Source organism: Barbus barbus, assembly GCF_936440315.1.
Source record: "Barbus barbus genome assembly, chromosome: 36".
Taxonomy (NCBI): Eukaryota; Metazoa; Chordata; class Actinopteri; order Cypriniformes; family Cyprinidae; genus Barbus; species Barbus barbus.
The window spans coordinates 23,552,026-23,568,861 of record NC_136714.1 but is presented as its reverse complement, the minus strand read 5'-3'; the positions used below and the strand labels follow the sequence as shown (position 1 = coordinate 23,568,861).

General features: G+C 37.4%; 1 protein-coding gene across 2 annotated transcripts in view; it reads right to left on the bottom strand.

Moving 5' to 3' along the window:
* LOC306855927 (tyrosine-protein phosphatase non-receptor type 13-like) overlaps nt 1–16,571 on the bottom strand; it is an 81,571-nt gene extending 65,000 nt beyond the window's left edge. For both annotated transcript variants that reach the window (XM_079394897.1, XM_079394898.1), the window contains exons 1-2: nt 16,244–16,571; nt 986–1,105 (exon numbers count right to left, since the gene is read on the bottom strand). In XM_079394897.1, the coding sequence (XP_079251023.1) occupies nt 986–1,100 (115 nt within the window). In that variant the 5' untranslated portion in view covers nt 1,101–1,105; nt 16,244–16,571. The remainder of the gene's footprint in view (nt 1–985; nt 1,106–16,243) is intronic.
* Nucleotides 16,572–16,836: the final 265 nt, after the last annotated feature.

The window sequence follows — 16,836 nt, the reverse complement described above, 5'->3', positions numbered from 1 at the left end:
TCGTCACGCACAAGGTTAGCTCTTGAATTCCTGTAGAGTGCAAACGAAAGCAATACTGGTTTGGTTCTGAAATGTCAAACTGGGACATTTTGTACATTTAGCAAGCTTTAATGACAAGTTATAACTACAAAAATTCAAGTTGAAGAAAACCAAAAATGCTACAAGCAGACCAAACCAGAGAAGCCAGGTGAACGAGGAAAAATTCAGACAGAAAGAGAGCGGAATGTATTAGAGAGAAAAAAAAGGAACCGAAGAGCAGAGACACTACTTTGTACAGATCATTCCACTAATGGATGAAATGAATGTAAATCTCCAAAATTCCAAAAACTATTTAGAAAAACACTCTACAAGACAACAAAAACATTCTGAATGGCACCGCAATAGTGGTCTGGAACACACAAGGTCAGATTTTTCAGCGTATTCACAATAAATCAGCATTCGCTGCATGTTAATTGGCAACAGAAACTACCAGGTTCTGGAGAGGGCATAGATGATTGTTTCATTACAAACACACAAAAAAAATAATACTTCAAACCTGTGGAATTCATGCTGCATGCTATACAAGAGACTCCACTCACAATTACAACTCATTGATTTCAATTGCGTTCCATTTATGTTTTTTTTTTTAAATAAATATTAGAATTATTATTACAAATATTTATTTTATTTCAGCAATTTCAGTCTCATACTCCTTCAGTTTTAGAAGACTGGCATTTATGTAATCTTATGGCTTACACTGTAACCAAAGGAAGCCAGATAGTCGGTTTTATTTGAAAAAACTCTGCGTATTTGGAGCAGATCGCTAAATACTTTGGTAATGTTTTATCAACAAATGTTCTTCTGCACTCCAAAGATATCAGACTGCTATCCAAGGTCTCTGATTGCCTCGGCCATCCCAAGGCCTCATGTTCTGAGCCAGCGTGGCTGGGTACCCTTAAGAGATGTGGGATTTATCACTGCACTGAGAGTCAGGACGGCGGTTTACCTCTGCGGAGGAGTTCATGCAGACTCTCTGCGCTCTGGTTCAGGACGGCCCAGACCTCCTCCTCCTGCAGCGGCCCTCCCCTCACCTGCAGCGCCTCAGCCAGAGACACATGCATGCTGCCTGTGGGGTCACAAAACACAACAATGTTATTCTTACAGTCATTATCACTGTACATACTACACACATCCAGGACATTAACAAGTGCTCACTGTACATCTATGAAAATTATAAATTCTGCAGGACCTAAAAGGCAACCGAAAGGCAAAAATTATTGAAGCTGTAAATAAAACAAAGGGAGTGCTTACACTGGAGCATTTATGTATTTATTTATTTTATTTTTATACAGGGTTCATTTTGGTTTCATGCTGATTTAAAGGGAGGTGTTTTTTTGTTTTTTTAATATGCCCATATAGTTGTATTAATTTTTATGTCAGTTTTAGTTGTTTTAGTACATCAAGTTAAACTTAATGACTAGCTGAAATATATTTTAATTTATTTTATATATTATATTATACATTACATAATAATTATAAATTATATTTATATATTAAATTAAATTATATTTAATATTAATATATTTTAATATATACATTTATTTATATATTTATCATCATTATTTTAATTAATTTAAGGTCAATTTTTAAAAAAAAGAAGAAAAAAAAAAGTTTTTTTCATGATTTTAGCTTTTAGTTTTAGTTAACTATAATAACCCGGATGAATAACACAGTGTTATTGTAAAAACAGAAAACAAAACTCCAAAATGACTGTAAAAATGACTTCAACAGCTTTACAGCTCTAATAATACATTTTTTTTGTTTGTTTGTTTTACAGATGAATGAATGAGCTTTTATAAAATGATAAGCTTAACATTTCTGTGTATAAATCCTCCAAAAATTGCAATGCCTCACTTTTACTTTAATTCAAAATGGGTTATAGGGTTCATTTTGATTTCATGCTGACAAAGAATGAAAAAATGAAAATTGTCATTTATTTGCACTCATGTCATTCCAAACCCATTTATCTATAGTTTAAATACAAGACATCATATAAAGCAGTCACATCTCTTCACAAGACCTGAATTAAACCACTTGATTTATTTGGATTCATTTCACTATGCCTTTATGACCTTTTTGGATCTTCTAAGTTTTGGTTACCTGGACTTTGGAGGGACAGAAAGCTCTAAGGTTTCATTAAAAATATATGTATGCGCTTCAAAGAACAACATGATCTCTTTAAAGAAACGGCAGCACATTTAACTTCTGTAATATGCCATATTTCCAAGGCTAACACTATTTATTTCGAAATAATGTAGGGTAAGGCTTGATTTTATCCACCAAGATTTTAATGGTTTGTTGAATGGAAGAAAGCTATAAATACTGGTATATGAACATATATTATACATTTAGTGCCGCAGAAATGATATACTTTGCATATAAGAAGAGAAATTGATGTAGATAAAGAATCAACAAAGTATTGCGATTCATGCTTGTGTGCATGTGCTCTTTCAGGAAGAGCCGTTCATTCATCCTCTCTCCTGAAGATTGCATTATGTCATGCTGTTGACTCAGGAGGCTGAATCATATGCTATTCACAGCGAGATCTCCACAGAATACCACACAACTTAGGTGAGGAGAAACCTGTGATTAATTTCATTTTAAATACAATTTTGAAAAGAAAAAAACTCCTGAAATTGTCCAGCTGATTCAAACTGTCCAACATTCGCCATAACGTCATTACAAAACAAGCGAAGCCGTTCATGTCCCATCAGGTCTAATTGTCAGGGTGGGGTCAGTTACTCTCCTTGCAGTGAAATTGTTTGTTATTATGTCCAAACCTCTGCACTGCTGCCACAGCTGTAGTTACAAAGAGCCGTAAACCCCTGGAAATCCCAGCATGCTGTGAGGCAAGAGAGACAGGGGAAGCTCAGGGTTTAAGGGATTACTTTTGAGTGGGCATTACGTGGAGTTACCTAAATACTTATGTGTCACATTTCAATTGAAATGTGGAGTCAAACTTTTCAGTTAGTGCGTGGCACAACAGAGGGGACTGTCATCAGAGCACATTTGTGACTTCTGTCATAGTCTTCTGTCAAGTTTAGGGATCATAAACATTGTTAGTTTTTTTTTTTTTACTTCTTTATAATAATAATAATAATAATAATAATAATAATAATACATATATTTTTATTTTCTTAGAAAATAAGAATTTCATTTAAATATTTTATATAATTTATTTCTAATTATAAATGCATATAATTGAATTATAAAAATTAAATAAATATATATAAACTACATATTATTGTATAAAATGTAGTTTATATATATTTATTTAAACTACATATTATTGTATAAAATGGTTATATGTGTGGCCCTGGACCACAAAACCAGTCAAATAGAAAAAACACCTGCAAATAAAGAAAACAACTTCCTCAATTTTACAACGCACACGCTGCAAATACTCACAACACAACCAAACAAAGAAACTCACTGCAAATAAAATGTATTTGGTTGTATTGTGAGCATTTGCACCACCTGCTGTCAAATTGATGATGTTTTCTTGATTTGCTGGTGCTTTTTTCTATTTGCATGTGTTTTATGAAGTTGCAGCGCGTTGAGCTCTCTCGGCCACCGTACATTTTTTAGTTTCATCTGACCATAGAAGCCAGTCCCATTTGAAGTTCCAGTCGTGTCTGATAACCGAATACGTTTTCAGATAGTTAACTGAATATGTTTTCAGATAGTTTTGACCCTCCCAAACAACGTAGGTGCTGTTTGACAATTTTTTTCATACAGTTTTATGACCCTGAGACTCAACTATTTTCTGCAATTCTCCAGCTGTGGTCCTTGGAGAGTCTTTGGCCACTCAAACTCTCCTTCTCACCGTGCATTAGTACGATATAGACACACGTCCTCTTCCAGGCAGTTTCATAACATTTTCTGTTGATTGGAAATTCTTAATTATTGCCCTGATGGTGGAAATGGAATTTTCACTGCTCTAGCTCTTTTCTTAAAGCCACTTCACTAATTTGCGAAGCTCAATTATCTTTTGCTGCACATCAGAAATATATTCTTTGTTTTTTCTCATTGTGATGGATGATTAAGGGAATTTAGGTTTGGTTTTCCCTCCTATTTATATTTCTGTAAAACAGGAAGCCATGGCTGGATAATTTCATGTTCATAATCCCCCTGGAGTGCTCAAAATTGTGAATATGAATGGGAATATACTTCAGAGATATTTTACTCATAAGAATTTCTAAGGGTGCCAATAATTGTGTCCAACGTGTATTTGAGAAAAACATTTATTTCGCAATGATATTTTACCTCATTTTAAATTCTTATTATCCAATGAAAGGTTACATTTGTGAATGTTTTAAAATAAAAGATCAAAAGGATTAACAATACAGATTAATTTTCACAGATGATGACACACACAAACCAGGATGAAGACAAGGGAGCTGACTTTGAGAGAAAAGCAAGCTATTTGGATGCTAAAAGAAAAGAGGACGTCAGTTAGAGCTCTTGCAAAAACAAAGGGCATGGAGAAATCAAGAGTCTGGAAACCACCAGCAACCAACAACGACCTGATCAGCTGAGAAAACAACAGTTGTTGATGACAGACAAATCATAAAATCTGTGAAAATGAATCCTAAAAGACGTGTCTGTAAAATCAGCAACAACTTCCAGAAAGCTGGGGTGATGCTCTGACAATCTACTGTCCTCAGGAGACTTTGACACAGAATTACAGATGCTACACAGCAAGATGCAAACCTCTGACCAGCACCAAAAATAGAAAGGCAATATTAGAGTTTGCAAAAAAGCACAAACGTGAGCCAGAAGAGTTTTGGAACTGTGTTTATGGACCGATGAGACAAAGATGAACCTTTATCCAAGTGATGGGAAAGCAAAAATGTGGAGAAAAAAAAAAAGGGAACTGCAATGATCCCAAGCATACAGCTTCATCTGTAAAGCATGGTGGAGGTGGTGTCATGGCATGGGCATGCATGGCTGTCTCTGGAACAGGCCCTCTCAACTTTACTGATGACTTAATGTATGATGACAGTAGCAGAATGAATTTGGAAGGGTACAAAACCATCTTGCCTACCAATATTCAAGAAAATGCCACCAGATTCATTGGGAAGTGCTTCATATCGCATCAGGACAATGACCCAAAACACCCTGCCAGTTCAGTCAAGGAGTTTATAAGGGCAAAGAAATGGAAAGTCTTAGATTGCCCAAGTCAATCTCCAGAACATTAATTTCACCAGCTGAAGAGGAGAGTAAAGGCAGAAACTCCCCAAAACAAGCAACAATTGGAATTGGCTGCATTAAAGGCTGGGAAAAGTATTTCAAAGGATGAGACCAAGAGTCTGGTGATGTCTATGGGTCACAGACTCACTGCTGTGATTGTGCACAAGGGATCTTCAACTAAATAATAGCTTTTAATCTTTTATATCTGCCTTATGTTCAACTGTCCCAATACTTATGCTCACATCAATGAGTGGGATGAACTCTAAAAGTGCTGTTCTTTTTATTTGGTAAAACATGTATGTGTTGAAACAGCTAATAATAAAATGTGACATTCTGTAGTTGTGTCTCATATTCATCTTTTATTCATCTTTTAATCATATTTGCAAATGTCTTGACTCCACAGCCAACAGAGCAATTTTGTCTTTACTGTTCCAATACATATGGAGGGCACATACATATATATATATATATATATACACTCACCTAAAGGATTATTAGGAACACCTGTTCAATTTCTCATTAATGCAATTATCTAATCAACCAATCACATGGCAGTTGCTTCAATGCATTTAGGGGTGTGGTCCTGGTCAAGACAATCTCCTGAACTCCAAACTGAATGTCAGAATGGGAAAGAAAGGTGATTTAAGCAATTTTGAGCGTGGCATGGTTGTTGGTGCCAGACGGGCCGGTCTGAGTATTTCACAATCTGCTCAGTTACTGGGATTTTCACGCACAACCATTTCTAGGGTTTACAAAGAATGGTGTGAAAAGGGAAAAACATCCAGTATGCGGCAGTCCTGTGGGCGAAAATGCCTTGTTGATGCTAGAGGTCAGAGGAGAATGGGCCGACTGATTCAAGCTGATAGAAGAGCAACTTTGACTGAAATAACCACTCGTTACAACCGAGGTATGCAGCAAAGCATTTGTGAAGCCACAACACGCACAACCTTGAGGCGGATGGGCTACAACAGCAGAAGACCCCACCGGGTACCACTCATCTCCACTGCAAATAGGAAAAAGAGGCTACAATTTGCACGAGCTCATCAAAATTGGACGGTTGAAGACTGGAAAAATGTTGCCTGGTCTGATGAGTTTCGATTTCTGTTGAGACATTCAGATGGTAGGGTCAGAATTTGGCGTAAACAGAATGAGAACATGGATCCATCATGCCTTGTTACCACTGTGCAGGCTGGTGGTGGTGGTGTAATGGTGTGGGGGATGTTTTCTTGGCACACTTTAGGCCCCTTAGTGCCAATTGGGCATCGTTTAAATGCCACGGCCTACCTGAGCATTGTTTCTGACCATGTCCATCCCTTTATGGCCACCATGTACCCATCCTCTGATGGCTACTTCCAGCAGGATAATGCACCATGTCACAAAGCTCGAATCATTTCAAATTGGTTTCTTGAACATGACAATGAGTTCACTTTACTAAAATGGCCCCACAGTCACCAGATCTCAACCCAATAGAGCATCTTTGGGATGTGGTGGAACGGGAGCTTCGTGCCCTGGATGTGCATCCCACAAATCTCCATCAACTGCAAGATGCTATCCTATCAATATGGGCCAACATTTCTAAAGAATGCTTTCAGCACCTTGTTGAATCAATGCCACGTAGAATTAAGGCAGTTCTGAAGGCGAAAGGGGGTCAAACACAGTATTAGTATGGTGTTCCTAATAATCCTTTAGGTGAGTGTATATATATATATATATATATATATATATATATATATATATATATATATATATATATATATATATATATATATATATATATATATATATATATATATATATATATATATATATACACACATACATACACACACACTTAAATAGTTTATATTTTAATAATTTTTATTTCATTATCAAATTATAATTTCACATAAATATTATATATTATAATATAGCCCCCCAAACCTGTAAAAAGATGAGACATAAAAATGAAAACGATCTTTAAAAAAATTATGTGACCATGAAAAGCTTGATTAAGGGGGGCTGCTTTTAGCATTTACAAGCAGAGATTATTTTTAAAAAGCACTAAATCTTGTTTTTCAGCAACCAAAACCCATCAAGAATGCACTAAAATAAAGAACGTGGCAATCAGCTTCCATCTAAGATACTCAAGGCCCCAGCAGCGAGAACAGGTCATTCCACATTTGAGAGAAAGCGCCACAGATAAGCGCATATTTATGCAGGAATGCTCACTGGGGATGAGAGACTCTCTGAAAGAGGGATTCGAGGGGAGAAAAGTGAGCTCCAGACCCCTCCCGTACGCCTCATTAGCCCTTACTGTGGGGGCTGTAGTATGCAGATTGTTTTCCTCAGCTTTTGTTATTCCAGCGCAGCCAGCGAGTGGAATGTTTGCCCCGTCTCTCAGGGTGCTGCGGAGCACTGGGTCATTCCCACCGGTACACTCAGCCACAGGGGGAAAGGACAGAGCAAGTGTGAGAATATGGGCTATATTCAATCCAGTAGAGCAAAGCCAAGGTCATGTGTTTGATTCCCAGGGAATCCATGAACTGATCAAATGCAACTATCCAAGTATATCTCCTTCACGTGCTTTCAGATGGAGCTGCATTTAATACACAGAGCCGTAGATCGCTGACGAGCTACGCAATATCACATTCATAATCGCTGATGAATTGCATTTGATTATGAATGTGATATTGCGTAGCTTGTCAGTGAACTATATGACCCAGTGTATTAAATGCAGCTCCATCTGAAAGCACGTGATGGAGATTTACTACTAATCACAGAACCAGCTTTACTGACGAGATGTACTGACGAGATGCGCATGACAATCGCATGTGATTTATTGTGCAGCCCTAATTTTAACTTTAGTTAATATTTTAGTAATTTTGTTGTGTTTTTGTCATTTTAATAGTATGTGATTGTACGTAATATGACTATATAGGTTTTATTCATTTTTATTTCAGTTATTTTAGTACATCAAAATAAATGAAAATGAGAAATGGCTGAAATTTTTATTTTGCTTTTGTATATTTTATTTCAGTTAATGTTTAAGTAACAAAAATTTTCATTTTATGGTTTCAGTTATCTAATAAGACTGCATCCCACCATACTGAACACGTATTATGATTGCTATGTAAATGTTGCTCTTTATAAGATGCTCATTAGTTTCCATAAATGGTCTATAGATCTTTTAAAATATGAATATGAGGTGAGACATGAAACGTAAAGCCCTTAAACTAGACCGTACTGAAAGAAGAGCTGAAATGGATAGTAGATTCGGGACAAGTTATTCCCAGAGTGCAGAGCGAGCTGAGGAAACACAAACAATAAGCGTGGTCAGGGTTGTCCTGGTCAGAGTAACAGGGATTTTAAAGGGATTCATCTTTGAAACGTGATATTTCACGAGGGCAAAACCCTTCACCCAGAGGAGACTTTCCTGGTCTTGCACACCCACCTACAGATCAGAGCACTCAAAGACAGAGGGTTAATGAGATAGAAGAAGGGCACTTGTTTTAAGTCATCTTCCAGATGATACAAGCACTCTGTTTTTCCCATAAATACCTGAGATGGGAGTCATCATCTCAGTATTTTCCATTTTGTTGCAGAACTTGGCAGAACGCAGATTCAAGAATAAAACTCTAGAAGCAGTCAAATAAAAACAGAAGCATGGCTAACAGTTTCCAACGGAACAGCAAAGCCCGATAGAGAGGATGTTTAATTTTCTTATAACATTAATCTGTGGTTGGACCCGGTTAAATCATCTGTGATTCTAAAAACAGCATGATGCCAGTAAGCAGAGCCGAAAATCTTTCTTGGAGATTCTTTTGCCAGGAGAAAGCAAAAAAACACCCCAACTCCCAGAATCCTTTGCTGGATCCCGTTACCTCTCTCTTTCCCTCTTACTCAATCTCTTTTAAAATAAATCTAAACTTTAGAGTCAAGCCTCATACGCAGAGTTTCCAAAAACAGATCACTGAGACCTAAAAACTTGTATGACATAAAACAGGATGCAACAATGCTTCCTTCAATTATATTCTTCACATTCCAGCTTCAAAGCAGTAGTTCTCAACTGGTGGGTCATGACCCAAAAATGGCACGCGGGTCTCAAATAATATAAAAAAACAAACGAAATGCACCTAACCAAATAATCTCACATAAATCAAATATGATAAAATATGCTAATTTTGTTGACGCCAACACTGTGAATCCAGTCAAACTGATACTTCAGCATAAATTCATGCATCACTGATAAACCTTATAAACATATTTATCATTTATAAAATATAAATAGTTAATACATATTATAAATATTTATATAATTATCTAAATATTTATTTATATAATTAAATACTGTAATAACAATAAAATAAATTATATTTTTTATAAATATATTAAACAATTGCATATATAGTTTATAAAAATTATTAATATAATTTAAATATAAATATATATGCATATTTGACTCAGATTTGTTGCGCTCCTATTTTAGCGTGCATGCACGCAGCAGCGCTTGTCCAAACATTTACAGATGAAAAATATACTCGTGACATGTCAGTTATGCACTGAGGAAAACATAACGTCTCAAATGCATTAAACAGCACAAATATATTCGCTGTTTGCCATGATGGATCGATTTGATCCATGATCAACATTAAGGGCTGCTTAAGAATAAGCATGCAGAAATGTGAATCATCTGTAAATGTTAGAAAGTCATGCAATTATATCCATTTTGCTGTCAGGAGTGGACAAGCGCTGCTGTGTGCATGCACGCTAAAATAGGAGCGCAATAAAGAGTCAAATATGCATTTTATGATAGCAGTAACTGTAAACGGCTATTGTAATGGGTAAATAAAATGTAAGCGTACACAGTCCTAATTACAAAGCTCAGATGAGTTAGTTTCTTATAGCAGTTAAAATGTGGTTTTAATTTAGTGATTTTAACTTTTAGTTTAGTGATTGTTAATGCTTTAAAGAGCAATGTTAGATTGTAATGTTCTAATGCTATCTGTTCTAACTATAAAAGGTACAGTTGTTATAAAACCAGAGAGAAAGGCTGCATGGCTATGATAGTATGTGAGAGAGTCAGTGGTAATATCATTGCATTCCTATTGGTCAGTGTTAGAGGATCTCAGCTTAGCCTGACAGTTTGCCTGCCCTGAACCAGGTCAGCTTTCCAGCATAAGTAGCCACAGAGACTTAGGTTGATCTTTGTTAAATTTGCTTTATGGAACCAAATCATTTGACTGAGTCAGACTAACTGAAATAAGCAGTCTAATTACAGATGCAGTGAACTTACATTGTTGTTTATAACCACTTTAGCCCCGATTGTTTTGTTAGGTTATTTCAAGTCAGGTTTTGGACTTTAATTCCTGCTTTTCCTCAGGTCTCCGTAGTGTTGTTGTAATTCGTCATATTCACGCGCAGCGGTGATGAGAGATCGCGCTTGAGACACCGTTTCGAGAGGAGAAATCAATCTACATATAAAAATATTGTCACTTTCTAAACAATAAAAGTATAGCGTATCCACTAGTAATAATTATATATAAATAACTCTGTTTATATTGATGCGAATATGTTAGAAACGATGCATCGCGATACAAATGCCAACTTGTATCCGATGCACACTTTTTAAACCAATGCATCGCATCTGTAACTTTTTTTGCCGATGCACCGAACGAATTGGAGAATCTTCCCATCTCTAATACACATACACTCACCGGCCTCTTTATTAGGTACACCTGTTCAGCTGCTTGGTAACAAATTGATAATTAGCCAATCACATAGCAGCAACTCAATGCATATAGGCATCTAGATGTGGTGAAGACGACTTGCTGAAGTTCAAACCGAGCATCAGAATGGGGAAGAAAGGGGATTTAAGTGACTTTGAACGTGGAATGGTTGTTGGTGCCAGATGGGCTGGTCTGAGTATTTCAAAAACTGCTGATCTACTGGGATTTTCACGCACAACCATCACTAGGGTGTACAGAGAATGGTCCAAAAAATATCCAGCGAGCGGCAGTTGTGTGGACGAAAATGCCTTGTTGATGTCAGAGGTCAGAGGAGAATGGGCAGACTGGTTAGAGATGATAGAAAGGCAACAGTAACTCAAATAATCACTCGTTACAACCAAGGTATGCAGAATACCATCTCTGAACGCACAACACGTCGAACCCTGAAGCAGATGAGCTACATCAGCAGAAGACCACACCGGGTGCCGCTCCTGTCAGCTAAGAACAGGAAACGGAGGCTACAATTCACACAGGCTCACCAAAATTGGACAATAGAAGGTTGGAAAAACGTTGCCTGGTCTGATGAGTCTCGATTTCTGCTGCGACATTCAGATGGTAGGGTCAGAATTTGGTGTAAAGAACATGAAAGCATGAATCCATCCTGCCTTGTGTCTTAATGGTTCAGGCTGGTGGTGGTGGTGTAATGGTGTGGGGGATATTTTCTTGGCACACTTTGGGCCCCTTAGTACCAATTGAGCATCGTTTAAATGCCACAGACTACCTGAGTATTGTTGCTGACCATGTCCATCCCTTTATGACTACAGTGTACCCATCTTCTGGCTACTTCCAGCAGGATAATGCACCATGTCACAAAGCTCAAATCATCTCAGACTGGTTTCTTGAACATGACAATGAGGTCACTTTACTCAAATGGCCTCCATAGTCACCAGATCTCAATCCAATAGAGCACCTTTGGGATGTGGTGGAACGGGGGATTTGCATCATGGATGTGCAGCCAACAAATCTGCAGCAACTGTGTGATGCTATCATGTCAGTATGGACTAGCAAGGTGTACCTCACATATACATATACATATACATACATATATATAATTATCTATTATATGGCCTATGCAGCTACATAACATTTGACTTTAAGGAACAGTTCTTTAGTTCCAAACAATTAACCCTTTATGTGCTACTTGATTTCAAAACTAAACTGGAATCTGAGCAAAACCAAGAACCACTTCTTTAAAAAGTCAACATTTGCAATTATATTGCACCATAATCTTTGACAACATGCTACTCTAAAGACAGATGAGAACAGTAGACTTCTGACTGGAAGGACCAGATTACTACACCATGATGAATTGGTGCATATTTTCAGCAGCGAAAACAAAACACACTTTTACAAGGTAGAACTCCCTTTTAGCCTGGATGAGTCACTACTTGGCTGAAAGATTGACCTAGCCCCTGATCTTCTTTTCTCTCCTCCTATTCCACCACTTTGCTTCATCGTGATTGTTCATTGCTCAGTGAGTCTATCATTTCTACCCTCGTCCCTGGCCCTTACTACTTGACTTCCTTCCATTTCTACTAATAACAAGGTTTCTATGGGGACCAGAATTACGCCAAAAAACTCCTCCTTTTCTCTTTTTCTTTCCTTCATGGTCATCACCAGTAATATAATGTTTAATTTATGAAGTAAAATAGTAAAAGATTAGTTAAAAATAAACAACAGAGTAAAAAATAATAATCTACTGCAATATAAGTCACGTTTTTATCCTCTGAAACATGCATTAACTTACATAATTTGCATTGACTTACATATTGCAAGCAAGGGAAATGTGCAAAGCACACACATTTGGATTTGTACCGAATGAGAGAGGTATGCAAACCTAAGTTTATTTGTGGAGTTCTTTTCCAACATAAAATGTGTTAAAGTTTGGTGTTTATAATAAGTGTTGTTTAATTGATGTTTGTTTTATACTTTTTCCATTTTTGCATTCCTGTTCTGATTCTGAATGCTGTTAAATCCAACTCTAAAACCACTAAAAGTTAAATCAGAGATGCTGTTAAATTAGGAAACAATTCTAATGACCATTTTCAGGAAACTCAATGACTAAAGCACTTTATAATCATTGCGAATTTTACCATCACTAGCAAAATAAAAATAGATATATTTTATACTTCCACCCTTGCCAAAACCATTTATACATCCAGTGTTCGCTAGATCCTCCCCTTAATTCTGATTTAATGTCAGTTTTGCAATCCATTTTATAATGGTACAGTTTGCAATTCACATAGGGCGGCTCTGAGCACAGATCAGTGTGGGTGGGTGGTTTCTACAGCCTTTTTTCTTCTCCCAATGGTGTGATCAGTAATTAAGACTCTAAAGTAGAGTTCTAGAGAAAAACCAGAAGCCTCCAGAATAAAACTGGTACTACACACTGTGCCCGGCACAACAGCCCGGTTTGACCCGAATATGCTGGTAGCATTAAGCACATTATACCAGCTTTCAATAAGTTTCCATCCTGGAAAAATCCAAAATATGTGAAACATCCTGGAGAGAAAAAAGCTACAATCCCAAAACAGGATGAATGTTTTTATTTTAAAGCTTACTTTGCACGCCTTGTTTACCGCAACACAAGAAAAGAAAATTAACTTCAGCGACAACATAGGAACATCCTGGCAACCACCCACATCATCTTTGCATCATGTTAACACAAAAATAAAAGTCTAGCTATTTGTGTCAAATCAAACATTTGAAAAAAAGTCTAAGATTTTTTTTTAAAGAAATCTATGCTCACCACGGCTGCATTTATTCGATTAAAAATACAGTAAAATCAGTAAAATTGTGAAATATTACTACAATTTAGAATAACCATTTTCTATTTAAATATATAATTTATTCTTGTGATACAAGCTGAATTTTCAGCATCATTACTCCAGTCTTCAGAGTCACATGATCATTCAGAAATTATTCTAATATTCTGATGTGCTGCTCAAGAAACATTTAATATTACTATCAACACTGAAAACAGTTGGACTGCTTAATATGTGTGGAAACTGACTTTTTGTCAGGATTCTTTGATGAATAGGACATTCAAAAGAACAGCATATATTTGAAATTGAAATCTTTTGTAAGAAAAATCTCAATTTTGATCAATTTAATGCATCCTTGATTAATTAAAAGAGGAATTTCTTTCTTTCTTGAAACTTGAACAGTGATGTATCATTCTATAAAACATTTAAAGCTTTATTTCTGTGCTCAAGAATCCATTTATCCTAAGACATCTTTAAAAATATGCATCAACGCTGACTCAGAAAAGAAAACTAAATCTGTCGGAAGAACATAAAGATGAAAATGCTTTTAAAAGCATTTTCTCAGAGTAAGCACAAAGCAGAGTGCAAAAGAGATTGCAAATGCACTTTCCAAAGTGGTGTTCAGAAAAACACCTCACACAGATTTCTGAATTTAGCCAAACTAAAAACCTGAGCTGTGCGCGCCTGGCGTGTAAAAGCGCACTGAACTGCGCAGTTCAGCAGAGATGGAATTTCCTCAATGGAGACAGGCCAGAACAAAATCACACGCTGAAGGAGCAGAATTAGCATCAAAGGTGTGAGGGTGGGGTTTGATCCAGGCAGCCATCAAAACTGAGACTTCCGTTCAACTCGTTTCGCAATCTAGCGAGAAAGATCTACTTAGAGCATGAGTGGAAAAAAACAGTGGACACAAAGCTGCTTAAAATAACTTGAAACTTATGTTATTATTTTTGTGAAACCAGATGACAACCAAGATTGTTGTGACACTTTCTCAAAGTCGCCTTCAGAATCTTCCCGTTCGGCCAAATGTTAGGAAACTGAATAAACATTTACACAAATGTATTAAAAGCACGCAAACCAGCACTTGCGCCCTCAAGTCACCTGTCAAATGCACCATCCAAATGGCTGTTACATCATATAATAAGCACCATAATCCATCTAACAGGCTCATAGCTCACCAAAATACATAGCAGCTGGATTCAGACAGCCAAAGGTGACCTCATCCACTGGACGTAGGTAAACCGCTTTCACCGTCGGCCTACTTTCACATCCATCCAATTTCGCTCTGAAACAAAGTGCTCAAAACACAGGCTAAAACTGAAAGACTGAACTGTCAAAGTCTGAACCATCTCCTGTCCTGCACGAATGAACTTTGAGACGTTTCTGTAGGCAAGATTGCCACGCCAGATTCGCACAACCCAGATGTAAGCAGCGCCCAAAATTCATGAACTCCAATGGAGACCTGAAACAAAAGATCCATTGAGCTCGGCGCAAAGGATAAAACAAACCTTCGGACCACCGCACAAAAGAAAACAAGAACTCGTTTTGGCCCCTATAACTATGGCTGGATGAATCAGACACCCTCACTGTCAGGAACATTCCTCTGTGCAAGACGTTTCTCTTTTACTACTAATTCTGTGAACTGCAAACCACACGGTGCAATTTCATAAGAACTGCTCATGTTTACACTGGAAAGACAGTTTCTCCAGCCATTAGATCAGGAGTGGCATCGTGAGATATAAACAGACTAAAAATGACAAGTTTCAGTTCTCAAATGACAGCTTTGGTGAGCCGAAGTGGATCTGAGGATGAGAGGTTTCTCAAACTGATGATGTGGTCATTAGGATATAAAAAGCAAAGTGCAATCTTCTAAAAAGTACTGTGGTGGTAACATGGTCTGAGATGATATTTTGGTACTGAAATGACACTTTTTGCATTGCTTTCAGGTCATTTGCGATTACCGGATTTGATAAGTGATTTTATTTAGATTGGGATTTCTATTAAAAATCCCCCATTAAAGGGTTCACTAGACCTGTAATGTGATGGGTTGGTGGTCAGGCTACAAAAAGGAGCCAAAACGGCGGCATATCCTCAATAATCCTGCCAAAAAAAAACCAAACAAAAGTCGTTCATTTCAATATTACTGACTAAAACTATAGGTTATCGCTCAAGTGTACCAATGGCGTTCATCAGATACAAAGTCAAACACCTGCGGTTGCTTCCAAACTGCTCCACCATCCAACACTGTGCAATATTTGACATATTTTGTAATTGCAGCGCTTATATTTTACATACACTACGCCTTCTTGGAATTTTCTGTAGTCTGTTGATAAAACTCGAATAAAAGTCGCATTTTCGCATTTTGTGTCATGGCCAGCGCACAGCTACTTGCGCGGTTTATAGACCAATATAAACGCTGGTAAACTTTGCAAGTAGCAGCATCAAACTCAAGAAAGCATTGATGTTAAAACATAAACTTACCTCTCAAATAAGTGGCCTACAACTTCAAACTTCGCTCCAACTACCAGCCAGTGCGCAAACAAGAGTCCAGCATCACATCCACCAGCAAACCTGAAATGGAAAACCAGCTCGGGTCGAACTGGCAACAGGTTTTACTTCATAAGAACTACTTCGACCCTAAGGTCCATGATCTCCATTTAAAAAAAATGGATTTTCCTTAAAGAACAATGCGTAAAAACGTAAACGGAGATGATCTTAACGCGGCTGAAAACGGGCAGCGCGTCTTTGGTTCCTTTGGGAAGCCGAGTCACCCTTCCAGCCCGAGAGGTTTAGATCTCTCTCTGCGTCTGTGAGCCCTCCTGCTCGCTGGAGAGAGGGAGTAACCAGACACCCGTACTCCTGCCGCTCATTGGTTACTTTCCACCGGAGCAGGAACCGTCACACCAGCAACATGAGGCGTCTCTATAGAAACTCTCCTCAACTGGGAGGAAAATACTAAGAAAATTTGTTACAATAAGGCGCAGTCTACTGTGGCCACGCATCCAGATATGTAACGCAGCAAAATCAAAACATATGAAGAAGAAATCTGCGTGTTTGCGTGCAGGTTTTAATTT